This window comes from Thunnus albacares, chromosome 5, assembly GCF_914725855.1.
Source record: "Thunnus albacares chromosome 5, fThuAlb1.1, whole genome shotgun sequence".
In the NCBI taxonomy this organism is placed as follows: domain Eukaryota; kingdom Metazoa; phylum Chordata; class Actinopteri; order Scombriformes; family Scombridae; genus Thunnus; species Thunnus albacares.
In genome coordinates this window covers 13,757,301-13,775,194 of record NC_058110.1, presented here as the reverse complement: position 1 = coordinate 13,775,194, position 17,894 = coordinate 13,757,301, and the positions used below count along the sequence as shown (strand labels likewise).

The 17,894-nt window shown below is 38.9% G+C and overlaps 2 protein-coding genes across 4 annotated transcripts in view; one reads left to right on the top strand and one right to left on the bottom strand.

Annotated features, from left to right (window-relative positions):
• Positions 1–70: 70 nt before the first annotated feature.
• wrap73 (WD repeat containing, antisense to TP73) lies at positions 71–17,832 on the bottom strand. 2 transcript variants are annotated; one of them, XM_044351950.1, is made up of 13 exons: positions 17,694–17,832; positions 16,985–17,066; positions 16,619–16,771; positions 13,155–13,271; positions 5,793–5,865; positions 4,161–4,264; positions 3,584–3,670; positions 2,262–2,396; positions 1,942–2,019; positions 1,763–1,865; positions 1,498–1,623; positions 1,119–1,310; positions 71–505 (listed from the first exon to the last, which is right to left on the bottom strand). In XM_044351950.1, the coding sequence occupies exons 2-13, from the start codon at positions 17,051–17,053 to the stop codon at positions 393–395; spliced, it is 1,350 nt and encodes a 449-aa protein (XP_044207885.1). In that variant the 5' UTR covers positions 17,054–17,066; positions 17,694–17,832; the 3' UTR covers positions 71–392. The 2 variants fall into 2 exon arrangements, with proteins under 2 accessions (XP_044207885.1, XP_044207884.1); XM_044351949.1 differs by having other exon boundaries at positions 16,985–17,072; positions 17,694–17,831.
• tp73 (tumor protein p73) overlaps positions 13,285–17,894 on the top strand; it is a 29,115-nt gene continuing 24,505 nt past the window's right edge. Inside the window, exon 1 of one of the 2 annotated variants that reach the window (XM_044351940.1) lies at positions 13,285–13,434. In XM_044351940.1, the coding sequence (XP_044207875.1) occupies positions 13,403–13,434 (32 nt within the window). In that variant the 5' untranslated portion in view covers positions 13,285–13,402. Of the gene's footprint in view, positions 13,435–17,161; positions 17,409–17,894 lie in introns of those variants that run through there. The other variant, XM_044351945.1, reaches the window with a different exon arrangement.

Here is a 17,894-nt window from a genome sequence, read left to right as displayed (position 1 = left end):
ATGGAGCTGATTACACAAATGTTTTTGATAAGCTGAAAAGATTTAAATGCATAAATTGCACTAACCCACATTATTTATGACAAAATTTATTCAAAATAATTACACAATTTCATGGGAACACACATACAAAATACTAAAAGTACAGTGAAAGCTATACAACTTCATAAAATAATCTCACAGTGTTTGGAACTAGTGCTTCAGTTTGCATCTCAGGAGAAATTTCAGGTTTTCCCACGTTTTCAACAACATCCCAGTAACCTGCTCTGGGGGCATTTAATGCATGGTCAGCATCTACAGTTCAACATCTTCATCATCACCTTAACACATTCCTGGCCAAGTGTTTATAGCAAAATATGTCTGAAATGTAATCCAGTTATTCTTTTTTGTGTGCTTTACTTGTCCTCCTGGTCAGTGTCCATGTAGCACAAACACAGCTGCTCCTTTCCAAGCAAGATGAGAGAGTCTCCACTGCAGTGCCAGCTTAGTGATTGGACCTGGAAACCACCTGGTAGGAGGGAGAGAGAGTGAGACAGAGAGGGGCAACTGTGAAGAAAACATACCTACACATACACAAAATGAAGGCTAAATCAAAATATAGGGCAGCAACAGAGATGAGATACAACAGATTCTTTCTATTTGCAAATTAAAAATAATCTTTATTTATTTCTCCTCTATAATCAAGGAGTGTCTCATGGTGTAAGTTCCCAAATTTAAAACAAAGCTTGGTAAAAAGATATCTTTGGCAGATTTGTGTGTGTTGTGACTATGAACTGACTGTGAATTTTATTTAATACTGATTTGACACCCTTATACCATTTCATCTCCCTGTATAAGTAAAAACTGCATATGGTCAACTTCCCCTCAAAATCTTCCCCTTGCACAGGAAATGAAAATGAAAACCTAAACACAAAACCTACTCTTGATAGAAGCAAACACTTCACTGGGATTTTTCTAATGTCATATTACATGATTTCAAAGTTTATCGGTCTTTAAAACTGAGACAGTGACCTCTTGCTGGCTTGTGCAGCTTAAATAAACCTGATAGACATAAGAGAGAACCGGTGCAGGCCTATGTCTGAGAACACCGTAATGGAGCTGTGTTTTCCAGCTGCTGTTACCTTCAGTGGGGACTTGGACAGAAACGCAGCCTGCCGGGGACCAGAGATAGAGTTTACTGTTGCCTGTACACAGTGCCAGCCGGGGGCGTCGGGGGTCCCACTGAAAGCAACGCACAGCCGATGTCTGCTCAAGCACAGCCTCCAGGCTCATTTTCTGCATGTCCCACACCCACACAACACTGGCCATGTTGTCTATGGTCAGAGAAACACAGATATACATTCACCACCACTCTCAGCTCTAAGAGCCCCAAGAGCATTATAGCAAAAATAAGTAAACACAAAAGCTTATCAGAGGAAGCCCACTACCACTCCATGTTGTGATGATGTACAGTTCACTTGGACTCAACATGGAGGTTCAACTGAACAGCTGAGGTCTTACCATTTTTTGTGGCTAGGTAGCGACTGTCTGAGCTGAATGCCAGAGTAGAGACACCGATCTTGGGGTTGGCGCGGTCTGGGTCTGGTTTGACCACAGGAATTTGGACCGGCAGTGGGCAGATCTCGTCTGGAGTAGGAAACAACAACAACAACAACAACAAATGAGAGTTGGCGATTAGACAAAGCTGGTTACTTGACCTCAGTAGTTTTAGTCAAATACAGGTTTTAGATTTTTCTTTTTCAAATAACGTCAAAGGCTGACATACATTTGCTTTGGGTGTTGAACAGGGTGGTGCCAATCGTGATGTTGTGTAGCGATAAGTCATCGCTACCAACAGCTGTCCTGCTCTCCACTTCCTTGTACACAACCTAGAAACACAACAAACAGTAAATAACTGAACTGCAATGCCTTGTGGGCTAATCATGATGGCTGGAAAATACTCACAGCTTTTGTGTTGTTGATGGTTGCTGGGTGCTCAAACTGTGTGATTTTCTTCCATGTGATGTGATTGAGGATGCGCACCTGACATGAGGGTATTAAAGTCTTTAGTCATCTACTTTGTACCAATACTGAAAATTACATACAACTAATCATAGGCCTGATAAAACATGTCTGACACTTTCAATTAATTTGCAGAAATTAATTAATCAATTTCTTAAGACATGTCCTCACAATAATTACTTATAATTTGTGTTAGTTGTGTCAAGCTATAATGTGATTTAATCAAGGTCATCAGCATTCATTTATTCAGAGTTTGTGCATACTTTTTCATCATAGCTGCCAATGGCCAGGAACTGGCTGCTGGGGCTCCAGGTCACAGACTTGACACCCAGCGACCACTCATAGGCACTGTAAGTCGACAGCAACCGACCATCCAAAGAATACAGCAACACCTTGTACTGCAGAGAGAATACAAACACATGAAACAATACAAACATCTATCGATTTATTCTGTTTATGCCTGCACTAGGACTGGTCAGGTGGACAATTTCAGTATTTTGACAACAACAATGCCTCACAATTACAGTTAATTTCCTCAAAAACACTGAAAGTGGGCATTCAGACTGAAAACAGCACTGTGTTGAGAAAATGCAAGCAGCTGCGTCGGCTGTTATTTCAGGTAAAGAAGAGACGATGAAATTCAATCCAGCAGTAATATATTGACAAGTTTGAAGGCTTATCAGACACCAAAACATGGCATATTAATACTATGAAGAAGGATTTTACTGGTCTGGATAGTTATTACAGCAGCAATTATTTTATCTTTCTAACAGTAGAAATACACCGGCCATGTTACAAAGTTATCTACTAGGAATGTAGATTACTTGCACATATTTCATTGGCAAACACAACACCTTGTTGGATGACGTTGCATTGCGTTCTGGCAAAAGTTGAGTGCTCTGCATTGACATCCTCATTGTGTCAGTGTGGAGTGGCCTCATTCGAATGAATGACGGGGACCGGACCGTTTTTTCATACAGGGCTAAAGTCCATCTGAATGCAGCTTTAGTGTTTGACTTATCCTACAGTTCTGTTACAATAAGATTTGACAGGATGTCAATTTCCAACAGGTAACTGTTTTGTAAATAGGTTCACTTTGTAAATGTGCTTTATTGTTAAATTTAATCCTGAAACTGAGAATACAAATATATATGTTCCTCAGCAACATTTGTTTTGCAAGGATCACTTGTATTTTTATTCAGATATATCATAAATTTCTGTCAGCATTTCTAATGCTACCATACATGGGAGCTTTTTGGTAGCTGGTATCATGAGTTTTTCTATCGAACCAGTGTCTTTATACATACAGTAAATTTATGCATAAGACATTTAAGTTGTATACTTTCTTATATATGATACTATGTTAAGATGCATAGATAGTATTCATTATCTTATAACATGTATCAAACAGGCGTAAAAGGGGCAAACAGCTGATAATGTGGTTGTATACATTATTTCATAACAGACCTTAAGGGTTCTTCTACCTTTGAGTATTCAACTCTCATCCTACTCAACAATACAATCAGGATGCTTAATCTGTCCTTTTCCCTTGTTGAATCTTGAGTCTGTAAGGCAGGTGACTCACCTCCAGACAGCTGTCCCACACTGCCAACACACAGCCATTGGGAGACCACTCCAACCCTGCCAGATCCTGTGTCTCAGTCTCAAAATGCTATGAAAGAGTTAAGTTAAATCAAATTAACTTATAAAGTAAATTTACAAACAAACAAAACAAGAAAAAAAAAATGGTCCCAGGACAATCAAGACAATAGTTAAGAATTCACCAAAAGTAGAGAAAAGAAATAACAAAAATCAATAATCACTGATGTCCTCAAGACTGACAAAAAAATATTTTATTAGCATCCATGTATCTACCACTGCATCTGCTGCATGGTATCTTGAATGATGAAAGTTTACTCTCCATCTTGGTCAATGACCATGTCAAAGAATGACAATTTGGAATCTATATGGCACTGAGGCTGTTGCATCATGTTGTAAATCAAACTGAAATGCAAATCATGCCTGAGATGTTTGTCTACTGTCAGCGACTGAAACTATATATATTTTTGGTCACTTAAATTTAGGTTTTACAGTGTAAGCCAACTTGTTAAATGTATAAAAATGTCCTCTGATAATACTCATGACACTGATGTCCTACTTACCCTGAGTAAATGCCAGTCGTCACACACAAATACACTGACATAGTCTTTACAGTCACGGCGTTCAGCCAAGGCCATATAGCAACCATCTCTGCTGAAATCTACACCTGTGGGTGAAAGATGACAAGGGAAAGCTATATTTTTTTATTGGCAACGATCAAGTATAATATAGATCTTACAATGACACTGTGACAGCTGATCTATCTGGCCGCTAGCTATTTAAACTGAAAAATATATGTAAACCCCCCCCACCATTGCATGTATGTGCGCTTGCTTGCTCGCTCACACACATACACAAAGGGTCCTGTTGCGCTGTGGCCACTGGCCCGGTGAGAGCCAATCCACACTGCCCACAAATATGTGTTAATCAACCACCCAAACCTTACCCAACCCGCGAACCACCAACTTTTTTTTTTACCAACTGTGTTTACTAAACAGTGGTAGGCTCAGTGAACTGTGGTATGTGAGCAACGCGCTATGGTTATGTTGTGAAATGTGTACTTATTACAACCTTTGAACTACCAACAGGAAAAGCAGAAGGAGTAAGCTATGTTCTGCAATCGCTCTGGAGCTTGTTTTCTGCTCTTTTGTTGAGGAAATAATGTTGCTTTAGATGCGTGTGAGTTGTGAAATGTGTAGTGGTTGATGGAGGCAGCTAGCTGTTTCATTAGCTGGAGAGCTAATATCTGCAGGGTGTTTCTAGTCAGATAGCACCGTTTTTGTTGTGTTGTTGTGTCATTATGTCGGTGGTTTGTTGATGTTAGCAGGAAAGAGGCAAGGAGTGCGCAAAAACTTCACTTCCGTTGGATTTTCGTGGAAAATCTGGCCCAGGTCCTTCACAAAGAAATCAGTCCACAGGCTGTTACAGACAACCAAGAAAGTTGGGGAAGGTCTTCTTTCTTACATTACATTACTACCCGTTCACTCATTGGCAATAAAAAACGATTAATACATGTAAATTGCTTCACAATTCTACATACAGAACCTTTAATACTTATATTATACAAGTAATATAAAAGGTTTTAATATTCAGTTTCAGCCACTTTAATCAATACCCACAAAATGAATTCTGAGTCCTGAAGGGAGGTTTAATCACAGCAGCAGCAAGCAATAAATAAATGCAACACAATAAAAAAATATTTTCAACTTTGATCAATATATTCTTGTGTTTAGGCATGAAAAAAGGCAATTATCCATTCTAATAAATGAATATCTAACCTCATTTCTTCTGTGTATTTCATCAGATGTAATGATCTGACACTTTGGCACGATCAAGTCGGTGGTATTTAACTATCATGGTCATATTATTTATATGATGGCTCTGAGGATGCACGGGTCGCAGAAGGGCACAGAGTGCATTTGAAAAATGGGGAGAGTCATAGACAATCATTTTTCCCCAAGCTGCTGACAGGCCAGTTATGAAGAGCATGCCCCATTTACTGAAGAGGGGCACAGCTGTCAGCAGAGAGCACCATAGTTTGGCCACATACTCAGGGTCGTGTCAAAAGGTAAAGAACAGTATGTGATTCACTGGGCACGTTGCAGCCCTGACCCTGTCCTCAGGTACTCCTCGTAATACAAATAAACGCATAAGCCACAAGCAAATAAATAAAAAAATATTATTCTCATACTCACTCTTCTGACATGCTTTGGGATACTTGATGTAAGACACAGCTTTGGTGCACAGGGACCAGACGGTGACTCTCAGCTGTCAAGGCACCGGAGAAAAAAGAAGGGAAAAAACAGTATGGGTCATCTCCAAGTGAAAGTATACAGAAAGGGCAGGAAAGACATCCAAGCTTTTGCCTGAGAAATACTGGATTTTTCAATATAAATATCTATGTTATAACAATATACTGTGTATTGGCCCATATTCATTTTTTAACATAGACGCATGACATGAACAAACATGTTGATATGGACCTTTTAAATGTGGTTCTAAAAGCATGTGACACATGTGAGGATACTGTATGTGCTGAGTAGGACATTTTATAGCTGAAAATAAACTTTTCAGTGTTCTCTGGTAGACTATTTAATATAAACACAGTTACTAAATCTTATGTTCTGCAACTTCTTGTTACTTACAAGTCAATATATATATGATTACACTGATATATCTGTGATAAGCTTCATTTTGGCAATAACATCGGCCATATTGATATATCATTTGGGTTTGAATCCAAGAATCACATGAAAAAGGAATATCTTGGATTAGGGATTAGGTTTTGTGACGACTGCATGACTATTTGACCGGACATCCTTCTCTACAACCATGAGAAACTTAAGTCTAAAGGAGAGCTATTCGACTACTTGTCTTCTGTAAGAAGACCTTAACTGAGCCTGTGATCTAATGAGTGTTGCGTATGGTGACTGGGTGTCAACAGCGACCTATTAATAAGAGCCAATCCGCCAGGCCACAAGCCTAATGAGGCCTCTAAGTGCTCCTCTACACCCAAAGACTTGTCCATCAGCTGGGTAGATCCAGACTACACTCCAGACTAGTATGGTCCATCATGCCCTTTAACAGCTGTGGACAGAGTGCCTTATGTCTTTGAAGAGGTCTATGATAAATCTCTGTGAGGGATACAAGACCCTGACATAGAATCCATCCATCATTACATGAATGGCCCGGTAGGGCCCTTAGTGTTGTCTATCAGTACACTTCCACAGGGAATGAATGCATATGTTTAAGAGTTGCAGTCAGTCACTGACAGGGATCGATTATACAGATTCAATTAGGACTTGAGCACCTATTAAATTAACGGATACAAAACAACATCTCGACACAGGACTGGTCCATTTAGCAGCCAAGATGTAATCTTAGACATGTTTCCACATGTGTGACAAATTAACAGCATGTTGTGTCGCCAGCAAGTTGTGTGCATTCCCATAAATGAGAAGCAGCTCCAAAGAATAACTATCTGGCCACAAGTCGGCATAACAGAGACCACGTGTTAAGACTCAATTTTGACAGCAGTCACACAAATACCCACCAGTCTCACTTCAGCAAGATTAATGCCAACAAAGTGGGTGGCACTGAGCCAACAATGCAGCATATTTTGACCTAAGGACCAGAATGAAGTGCAGAATATTTCCCTTCCAGAAACAAGAGACACATTACAATGACAGTCTTTGTGACACTATTACAGAATCTGTGGTCTGTACTACTGTACAGCTGCCAGAGTGTTGAGGTGTTCACAGACAGATCTGTTGCTGCAATCACTGCTAACAATAACGGGCCAAGAGTGACAGTACATAAATACATTACATTTTTACAATACTGAATGCTACTCATATACAGTATACCATCAGCATTCATTTTCTACAGGCCACTGTGTTGTGAACAGAGTTTGACATAGTTCAATAGTTGAGGGCTGCTTTCCTGATGGTGCAACGAAGATTTCTGTAGCGTCTTGTTTGATTCACTCCTCTTTGAAACACAGCAGTCACAAACAGTCCAATTAACAAGGGCATGCAAGCACAACACTGCACTGCACAAGCATGGCCCTCATACTTTCTTTTACAGCTTACAGTGGGCCGACATAATGTGGGTGTATGCAGCCCTGCCTGATCACACTTTGCATGTTAAGGCTGTGAAAATGTTGAACTAAACTAGTTATGTATGCTAAGCAAGAAGACTGTTACATACATTTCATTCTCATAATGAAAATGTAAGAAGTCAACTCAACAGAAATGACAAATAACAGGTTAAACAGCATATTATCTTCAAAAGCAAGGTCTGCATACAGAGTGACACTGTACCGCTACTGTATCACCGTCATTCCACTTTCAAATAACAGTGCTGCATGTTTAGCTCGTAACAAGAAAATATCTTAAGATTTTGAAATTAGAAAAAAAACACTGCCAGAAAAAAGCCTGCATGCTCACATGTAAAAAATAATTAATAACAAAAATAAATTATTAAAAAAAAAAAAGGCAATAAAAAATGTAAGGTTACCCTTAAGTGTATTACTGTATTTTGCATTTGAGAATGTTCAGAGCTAAAACTATTGAACAAGCTTTCATCATGGTGTCCAGACGGACATTTGAACTGGGCCAACGTCTGTCACCTAACTGGGCTGAAGTGTCGAACCTCCTGCTTGGTCAAGACATCCAGCTGTGTAGACCCTGTAATAACACCTCACTGCACGCTTCCTGGACATCCCCTCAGACATGGTGCCATGGCTACCGATATCAACACTGCTCAAACACAAACACACTTACACTGCTTAGATGCCTTGAACCCACCACATAGGGGATGCGGGGAGATCAAGACCCGAAAGGCAGTGTAACTTTAAACTGGTTGGAGGAAGGGTAGCATGAGGAAAATAGGTGGGAAATGCTTTTCCATGTGGGGTGGGATGTAATAAGATCCTTAGTTGGTAAAGCTTAACTTTAGATGAAGTATCCTCACCAAAAGTGAGCAACAGCTTGGGGATGGGGGCTAGGGACTTATGGATGGTGTGAAAAGGCAAAACTCCACTATAGCAGCTGCTGTTTATCCAGCATAGATGGAAAAATTCACATATGTGCTGGGGTTACCATTAACTGCAACTGTTGATCAGTGCTGACTGTAATTACAGACAAGTACATCATTTTCTATTAATATTGTTTTGATCACTATATGCACAAGGATTCGTCAATAGGAGATGTTTCCTACAGTGTCTTCCCATTTTTTCATAAATGGGGTTGCTGTAAAGAGAGCGGTGGGGGGCTGCAAATTATTGCTTCATAATATGGCTGCTGTGATACCCTTGGAACTTCACTTGACATGTTATGACAAGACAATCTTCATAAGACACTGCCATATGAGACAAGTGTGGCCACTTTCTACCAGCACATCCATTTAAAATCTATTAACAAGTATTCATAACAAGAAAACCACTGAATTAGAGAACATTCCCAACAGGATAGCCCATGGGCAACATGATAAATAAGATCAGTTGCAGACCAGAATTACTGACAGCAACCTGGAATAAAACATATCTATCAGCCATTCTTGTTGCTCCCCTAGGCGAGTGCTAGAGAATGGGTGAGTATATTTGATGCCATATAGGCCTATCTGTCAGCAGAGGATTAGACTGTAGGCATTCCATACAGGAAGCCATCTCAAACCAATATAGCCTATTTCTCCTGTTACAGCCTCATGATTCTACCAAGGAACTGGAGCCTCCCGCGCCCACACATAGGTATGGGTGAGCTATTGTCCCATGTTTCAGTGTGGCAGCTGCCTACGTTTGCAGTTTAGTCCAGTAGCATTGTTGCCAACAATGCTACACGTTAGCAAGGCTCCAGGAGTACTGGCCAAGAATGCTATTGCTAATCCGATGCCAACAATGTAAAAACCATTAGAGACGTCAAGCTCAATGATGTCCTTGGCTGGAGTTTTTCCACCCTCAGTTTATCACCCCTCAGCTGGTAAAAGTGGATTAACATGGATGTGTGAGTGGCATTTTGTGAGGTCCTAAGATAAACGATTGGAACTCAAAGAGGAGATGACTTACGTGAAGTCTCACAATACAGGCAAGGTTTCAGCAATGTGACTTTCTATAAATCTGTGACACGGCACCACCCTGCATCTGAAAACAGCTGTTTGGTTTTTTGGGGTTTTTTTACATTTCTTCCTCCAAAAACAAATAAAGTTCTACATCAAAGCCTTTAAGGAACATCTCAGGAGCATTTCTAGCTGGCTAGAATAGCGGTGCTCACCTGTAGTCTGTCTAGAGCTGCCACTGAAACCCCTATTAGCACTAGAGACCAATACCCTAACTCACTCTCCCACTATTATAATTTCAGTTGTGAGTTATTAATTTGTGTGCCTGCAAATTAGAAAGATCTGAAGATATTGTACTTAAGATTAAAACACACTGCAACAGCTACACAAAGACAGTCAGCCAGTCAGACAGACACAGCTAGCTAAGCAGATTTACTGACACATAGACAGACAGATAAACACACACACACATAGAGGCACGATCCACACCACAGGCAGCTGTCCCTAAACAAGTTAATATAGCAGGCTGTTTATGAGTGGGGCTGAAATTCAAGCCTGACACGGACACCCGTCTGGCACAGCCTTAATGAAATCTTGGGTTGGGGTGAAGGTAAGTTCAGTGGGCCCCTTGGCAAGGTGGTAGCAAGTGCCTATTTTGCCTCTGTTAAATTAGTTTTGCAACCTCAACTACACAAACATGCTTAGTAACACTAATCAGTACTAAAACTTCCTGCCCATATTTAACCAGGTGACACCTCACTGGGGCAGTAAGTAATTGCTGGTTTTTGAATCCACCACAACCTGAGTGAGAGGATATTGTGATGTGGTGAACTACCATGAAAAGCTTGTCATCGTTAAACCATTAAAAAAAAAAAAAAAAAAACATCCATGAAGATTTTTTTCCTAGAAATGGACGTGACGAAGATGAATAATGTGTGCATAACATTGTGGTATAACCTAACCCTCCCTGACCCTATTTCCTGGTAGCTCAACATTGTTTTCTCAGAGTTTCTGACCAATACTGATTTGGAGTGGCTTGCTTGAACAGAATTTAACTACCATTCCCAGTGTGACTTAAAGATCACAGAGTATCATTATATCTCATTTTCCAGTGATAGCACCAGTTTCTCTATCATAAAAATACCAGAGAACAGTGAAAATTGTCTATCATCACAATGTCTTAAAGCCAAAATTGTTGTCATCAAGTGCCCTGCTTTGTCCAACCAACAGACTCCAACAACATAACTCCAAAAAGGATATTCACTTGACTATGACATAAGACAGAGAAAAACAACAAATGTTCACTATTGAGAGGACTTAAGAAATGTCTTTTTTCTGGAAGAACGATGATTGATTATCAAAATAGTTGCTGATTATTTTTCCATTTCAGCCAAACACCATAGAAGGAAATGAATGAAAATAAGCACAAGTCATTTCACAAAGATTCATTTACTTTTGATACTGCTTATTTGAACTACCCAGTCATGTGCTGAATCATAAGATGACTGCATCTCACACTGACAGTCTAAACCCTATGATATACTGTTCTATGCAGATGCCATATCTCCTTAGGGAAGGAGCCTCCATTCCATCCTATTCCTTTTTTTTTTGGAAGATGCAGACAGACACAAAGCAGACATGCCACAGACGCTTGCACTCCATGCACCCTTCTCCAGACCAGACACAGTTGTGTTGGCCACAACACCTGTCAAATGATTCCTGGAGTCAGGTTCAGCATGAGAGACACGGCCCACCACAGTGCCCCCGTCATATTCCACATGGCCCAAGGGTAGCAGCTACAGTATATCTTCTCGCCCCCTACAACACGTGCTTACTGTGGAGTGAATATAAAACAGAAGTCAGGAGGCACAGGATGGAACGAAAATGCATCTTTATTAGTCTGGGTATCACTCTGAAGACCTATATAAACAACAGTCAACATCTCATCACTGTTTTTCTTCATTGTTCATAAACCTATTTTGGGTAAGTGTAAACTACCAGTTTAGAGCGATCCATAAAGTAATGAATTGAAATCTTTCCGGTACCGTCGCTATGTTAGAGGGTCTGCATTACAGTACGAAATCATTTCCGCTACTCACACACCCAGTACCAAGGGATGTCCCATTATACTACATAAATACTGAAGAAAACAGTCTAAATGCTACAGACAGTACCGCCAAACTCCATCGACTCTTACATTAGGTGATCACCAAGGTCTGATACTGGGCCCTTCACTGTTCTCTGTGCACAATATGATTCTTAAAGTCATGATTCATAAAAATACAATATTTCCATCCATGCCTATGCCAATATAATGGCAGATATTAGTTTATCACAGGATACATTGTGTCCAGTAAAGACTTCCAGTACAGAAATATCAAAGATACACTATGTTAAATAATAATAATTTAGAAACAGTGTCTCCATTACTCGATTACATAGTCTGTCCCCCAGAGAGCACTGACAAGTTCATTTTCCAACTGTAAAATGTACCACTCAGTACATGTATTGCACACAATTGTTAAAAAAAAAAACACATTGAAGAGATCTTTATCAAAAATGTTTGTGTTATGTGTTTCAGTAAAAATGAATTTTTGCTTATTTATCAATATCAGACTTTAAAAAAACTCAAATATCATCATCAGCCTCATAAATCCAGTGACAGTTGGGCTTTAGTACATTCACTGATTCACTGAAATAAGAAATGCCATCAGATCAGCTCAGGTCAGGTCAAAACAAGATAAATATGAGACTGCTTTAAATGGAGCTAATTAAACTGCAGCTATACACCTGGGAGTGGGATTTCCTCAAAATGTCTGTTTCAAAAAATATATTAAATTATGCAATCCTATTTTCTTAGTGGAATACATCTGCAAAATAAGCCATTTTTTTGAGATTTACTCTACATTTTTCACCTCACTGAGACTGCCTGCAGTTCTGAATAAATGTAAGAGAGAGATTTTCCTCAATAGCATTCAATTTGTGGAACAATCTGCCGCAGAAGATTGATTAAATCACTGCTCCAAACATACTTTAAAACTTTTCGTGTTCAGATTGGCTTCTTTCATCTTTACATGAATTGTTTTTTTATCATCTGTATATATCTGGGCTATTTAGGTTTGTGTGTTGTAATCTTTTTTCCCTTCATTGTTGTAAAATTTACTACTGTCATATTTTTGTGAGCAGCAGATCATCATTAGCAGGACTTGCTGCCAATAAGAAAATACCAGACCTACATCAGAAGGGCACATACACATTGCACCCATGTTCTAGAGGTACTTGAGACCCATGTATGACAGGACGCTAACAGGAGGGGAGCAATAAAATCAGGCTGAATACATGCAGCAGACGGGGGGTGTAGGGGTGTTCAAGGAAGGCTCTGGTGTCTGGCTATTTTCAGGTCCCCCTTCCTTGTGGGCCAGCAACAGTTGAAACCAGACAAGCATATGCATAAACACACTTGGGTGCACATGAATGCATGCACACACCAACTTCACACTTACATGGAACTCAGTAGTGTTGAGAATGTGACGTCCGTCTGGACTCCAGCGCGAGGAGACTAGTCCTATTGAACCCTCATCAATCTTACAGTGCCAGTCTGGCTGTTCGAGAGACCACACCTGAAGAGAACGACAGACAGAAGAGGGAGAGTGACAGAAGGACAACCATCATTGATGATATCCCTCACACACATCCAGTATCTCCCTCAACTTGATTTCAAACAGTAAGCACCAGTTGAGCAACAGAAACCATGAAAGACTGGCGCTGGATACCCCTTCAGAGGTAAGGTACTTGCTCTGCAGTGCACATGAAGCTGACATTACACTAGTGTGCAGCACTTGTCTTCACCACTTCAATACTTTGACAAAACAAAAATAACCACAAGCTCTGTTTGTTAACTGGATGCAAGGTTAATTACATGAATTCAAAAGTAATATCCATATTTTTGATAAACGTGAAGGATTCATTAACAGAGAATTTTTATATTTTGAGGATTCCAGAATAGACAATATGTGGTGTAGATGAGAAAAAAAAGGACAAGAGAAATATACAGCATGGTTCGAGAGCGAGCAAAAGACATGTCTTTGTATTCAGGAAACAAACATGTATAAATGATAATGAACTTTTATTTTTTTAAAAGTTTAAAGAATTATTTTTTGTTGTGTTAAATGGTGAATTTCATTTGTAATGGCAGCCAGGTGTGCCTCACTTTATATCTTATGTGTGGTTTATGTGTTTAATCAATATAATGTTGAAACACTGCTTAACAATGTGGCCATTAACTGAAAATAGTATGCACAATGAAATACCGTTAAGAAAAAAAAAAAGATTTTCTTTTAAATTCAATTTTATCAGCAGTGCTGTTCAACAAATAGTCAAAACAAATTAGTCAGTTTACAGAATAACACAAAATAACAGTTAAACCAAATGTGATGTAGAGCAGGGCATGCTTGAAGCAAATTAATTATATAAAAGTGAAATTTACAAACTAACTGACCCGTCTCAAAACACAACCAGTGTAAAGAAAATGTTATTTTTGCATTTGATTTACCAGTAAACCTTTGTTTTGCCAAAACAGAATATGCTGAATTATTAACATTATGAACAATAGCCTTTTAGTTATAGAATGCAATCAATTCTGTGCAAATAAAATCTGGAAAGCAATTAATCTTATGTTTAGCTACTTCAAGAGGGTCTCTTGTCTGTCAGACAAAACTCAAGCTTAAAAAATTATTTATTTCCCAGCCACAAAAAAGTCAACATGGAGAGGTGTGGATTCAAATCCTGTATTAAAATGCCATGATGATACTTCAAGATATTTAGCAATAAGTTGTATTTAGCAGTTTGCTTTATCTTAATAATTATCACATGGAACAACTTAAAGATGCCCTCCAGACATGTTTTAAGACATAAAAATTCTCTGCTTTGACTAATTATGTAACTTTCCACCCAACATCAGGAGACGGAACAACCCACTCAAGTAAAGTGCTGAACTACAGGGATTGTAACACCTGGTCCTATTAACCAATCTTTGTTTTTCAACAAAATAATTAAATTATCTTGTTAAAAAATCTTACATTTAAAAATGACCCTTTCCCCCAGAATGAAAAATCCAGAATCTCTGAATATAAAAACATTGTTCATTTCAAAAATGTAAGTGCTGTAAAAAAAGATGTCTCCTACTTATCTGAAAAGTCCATTCTCAGTGTATGTGTACTGGAGGCTTCAAGTGCCCACACTGCATGTTTATAAAGCTGTGTTTCGACCAAAAGGTTCCAGCAGCAATGAAACCAGAGAAACTAATTTTGAGAACTGAAAGTCCCTTTTGAGCATTCCTGTTTGTGTTTCCACTGCATCTGAAAAACCATGTTGATTATGCAAATGACACCCATGATGAATTTAAAAACAGCAGTGTTTGAAATGCAGTATCCACGAGGAGGAAAGCCTGACTGCAATGAGGCTATCTGCAAATAGTGTTTAATCTCTCCTCTCGCTTTGTTCTCTCTACTGGAGTTTCCTCTTTCTCATTCACTCTCTAGTTTGTTCTTTTTTCAAAGTTTAATCAACTACAATGCATAAAAAAACATGGACTTCAATGCTATTTAATTCTGTCTTGCATGTATGCCTACAGAAATGTACACGCAGTGTACAACCCAATTGATAAATGATGACTGTCATTTCTCTCATATGAAATATTAATTCTGCTGTCAAATTCTGAGTTCAGTAAGTAAGCAATAGAAATCTAGTGTTTTGCTTTTTGGTTGCTCAATCCATTAAATGTCAAAAATAACATCAAACTTAATGATTGTCACCAGCTGCTGCGTAAAACTTCTTTTTTGTCATTTAAAATGACAATGAATCAATCATATCACCACTAACAGTGCTAATCTGGCAAAGTAAGTACAGTGGCAAGAAAAAGTAAGTAAACCCTTAGTAATTACATGCATTTATGTATAATAATATCTAAGTTACAATAATCTATTTTAACTAATAACACACAAATCATTAAATTATTGTTGTCGATACTGAACAAAAGCTAATTGGAGACAGGAGTTAGCAAACTTGGAGCTAAATCAATTAAACAAGATTAGAGGTGTGGGTTAGAGCTACTTTGACTTATAAAAAAAAAATACCAATTTTGAGTTTGCTATTCACAAGAGGCATCTGCTAATGTGAACTATGCCTTGCAAAAAAGAAATCTCAGAAGACTTAACTATCAAGAATTGTTGATTTGCATAAAGCTGGAAAGGGTTACAAAGTAATCCCTAAGAGTTTAGCTTTTCATCAACCTGCAGTTAGATAAATTGTCTATAAATGGAGAATATTTAGTACTGTGGCTACTCTCCCTAGAAGTGGGCGCCCAGCTATGACTCCAAGGGCACAATGCAGAATGCTCCATGAGGTAAAAAACAAACCCCAGAGTAACAGCTTAAGGCTTAAAGGAATCATTGGAGCTGGTTGACATCTCTATTCATGAGTCTACCATACGCAAAACTTTAAACAGGCATGGTGTCCATGGCAGGACACCAGGCAGGAAGCCACTGCTCTCCAAAAAAAACCATCACTGGGCACCCGAAGTTTGCCAAACAGCACCTTGATGCTCCACAAGGCTACTGGGAAAATGTTTTGTGGACTGATAAAACTAAGGTTGAGCTGTTTGGGAAGAAGACGCACCACTATGTATGGTGAAAAGAGCACACATGAAAACATCATCCCAACAGTGAAGCTTATGGGTGTGTTCAATAAAGACACAAAAGATTATAATTGTTTGTGTGTTATTAGCGTAAGCACATTATTAATCTATACACGTGACTTAGATGAAAATCAGATCATATTTTATGATCAATTCATACAGAAAACCAGGTAATTCCAAAGGGTTCACTTACATTTATGTGCCACTGTATATGACTGAGCATTTACATGTTGAGTCACATACTCACATTACTGTCCTCATCTCATAACCTACCTGTACCAAGCCTCTCTTGTACATAGCGCATAAGATGAAGAGAGAGTCAGAAGACCAGTCCATGTGAGATATCTGGTCCAGGCAGGTGTAGAGCTGCAGGATTTGCAGGGTGCTCACATCCCGTACCACCAGTCTGTACTGCACACAGGTAGCCTGTACAGCCAAAGAGACAAGTCAGAAAAAGACCCCTAACCTACTTTATTTTTATCCAGTGTAACTGCCAAACCTAAACAATGGGGATTAAATAATTACTTAAAAATAATGTATCTACTTAAAAGCATTGTTTCTATTGCATCACACAACACACTCTAGAAAACTACACATTAATATGTTTTGTTTTATTTTATTTTTTTAAATCACACTTACTAAATATTTCCCATCTGGGGAAACTTTACAAAGTTGGTTGGATTGCTTGAAGACCTCAGAGAAATTCATCTTGTGATCACAACTGTTCCTACACAAAGAAAATTTTAAGTTGTCGTGACAATTCAAAGAAAAGCTCAACTGAGTTTCTTCACTGCTTTAACTGCATGAGAAATGTGCATTTTTGACTGACAGTCTACTTGTCTCAACCGGTGTAGTTTCCAAATATTAACACATGATGGCGCCACACGTCCAATAAATAAATATGCTTCTAACAACAAACACACACACAAACATTATATACGGACACACATAAAACTCTTCTCTCATGCCAGAAAGAGTCGTAATATGAGGAAAATATGTAGGGTTACCTGCGTAAAGGTGGATTTAGTCACGTTCAAAACAGCTTCAACAGAGAGAGCTACAGGTAGCAAACTAAGTTAGCCTGGCTAGAGTTAGCTGACTCTCCATTAAAATAAGTCGCTAAACTAAAATAAAGCGACACACGAAAGTCAATTTCCATTGTATCTTCTTGCTATCAATATATTTTAGATGGATAACCAGTATATAGCGAGAAGCCAAGGCTATCTTAACGGTAAAGCTAGCTGTTAGGTGTCACTGGACTCATTCAACGCTAGCATATCACGCTACTAGACACTTAGCAGGTAGTTAGCTAACCTTCACTATCTTCACAATCAATTGTCTAACTTACCTCTAACGTAATATTGCGATGCTTTTGTCGATTAGCTGAGAGACGCTAGTAGTTTAGAAAAGTTTTTTTCTTCGCATGATTGTCCTCAGAGCGCAGGATGTTGATGTGAGTTAACTGTTGCTAGTTTGTTTGTATGAACAGATGACGACAGAATAGCGCTGTCCAATCAGCATCTGTCGACAGCCTTTGCCTTCTGGGAAA

Bases quoted from the DNA above. Each gene is read 5' to 3' on its own strand.
- wrap73 (XM_044351950.1), bottom strand. From the start codon at position 17,053: ATGAATTTCTCTGAGGTCTTCAAGCAATCCAACCAACTTTGTAAAGTT. The intron at 13,272-16,618 runs GTAGGTTATGAG...CGTTCTCTTCAG, and splicing joins ACAAGAGAGGCTTGGTACAG to GTGTGGTCTCTCGAACAGCC. The intron at 1,311-1,497 runs GTAAGACCTCAG...CTCTGACCATAG, and splicing joins CTACCTAGCCACAAAAAATG to ACAACATGGCCAGTGTTGTG.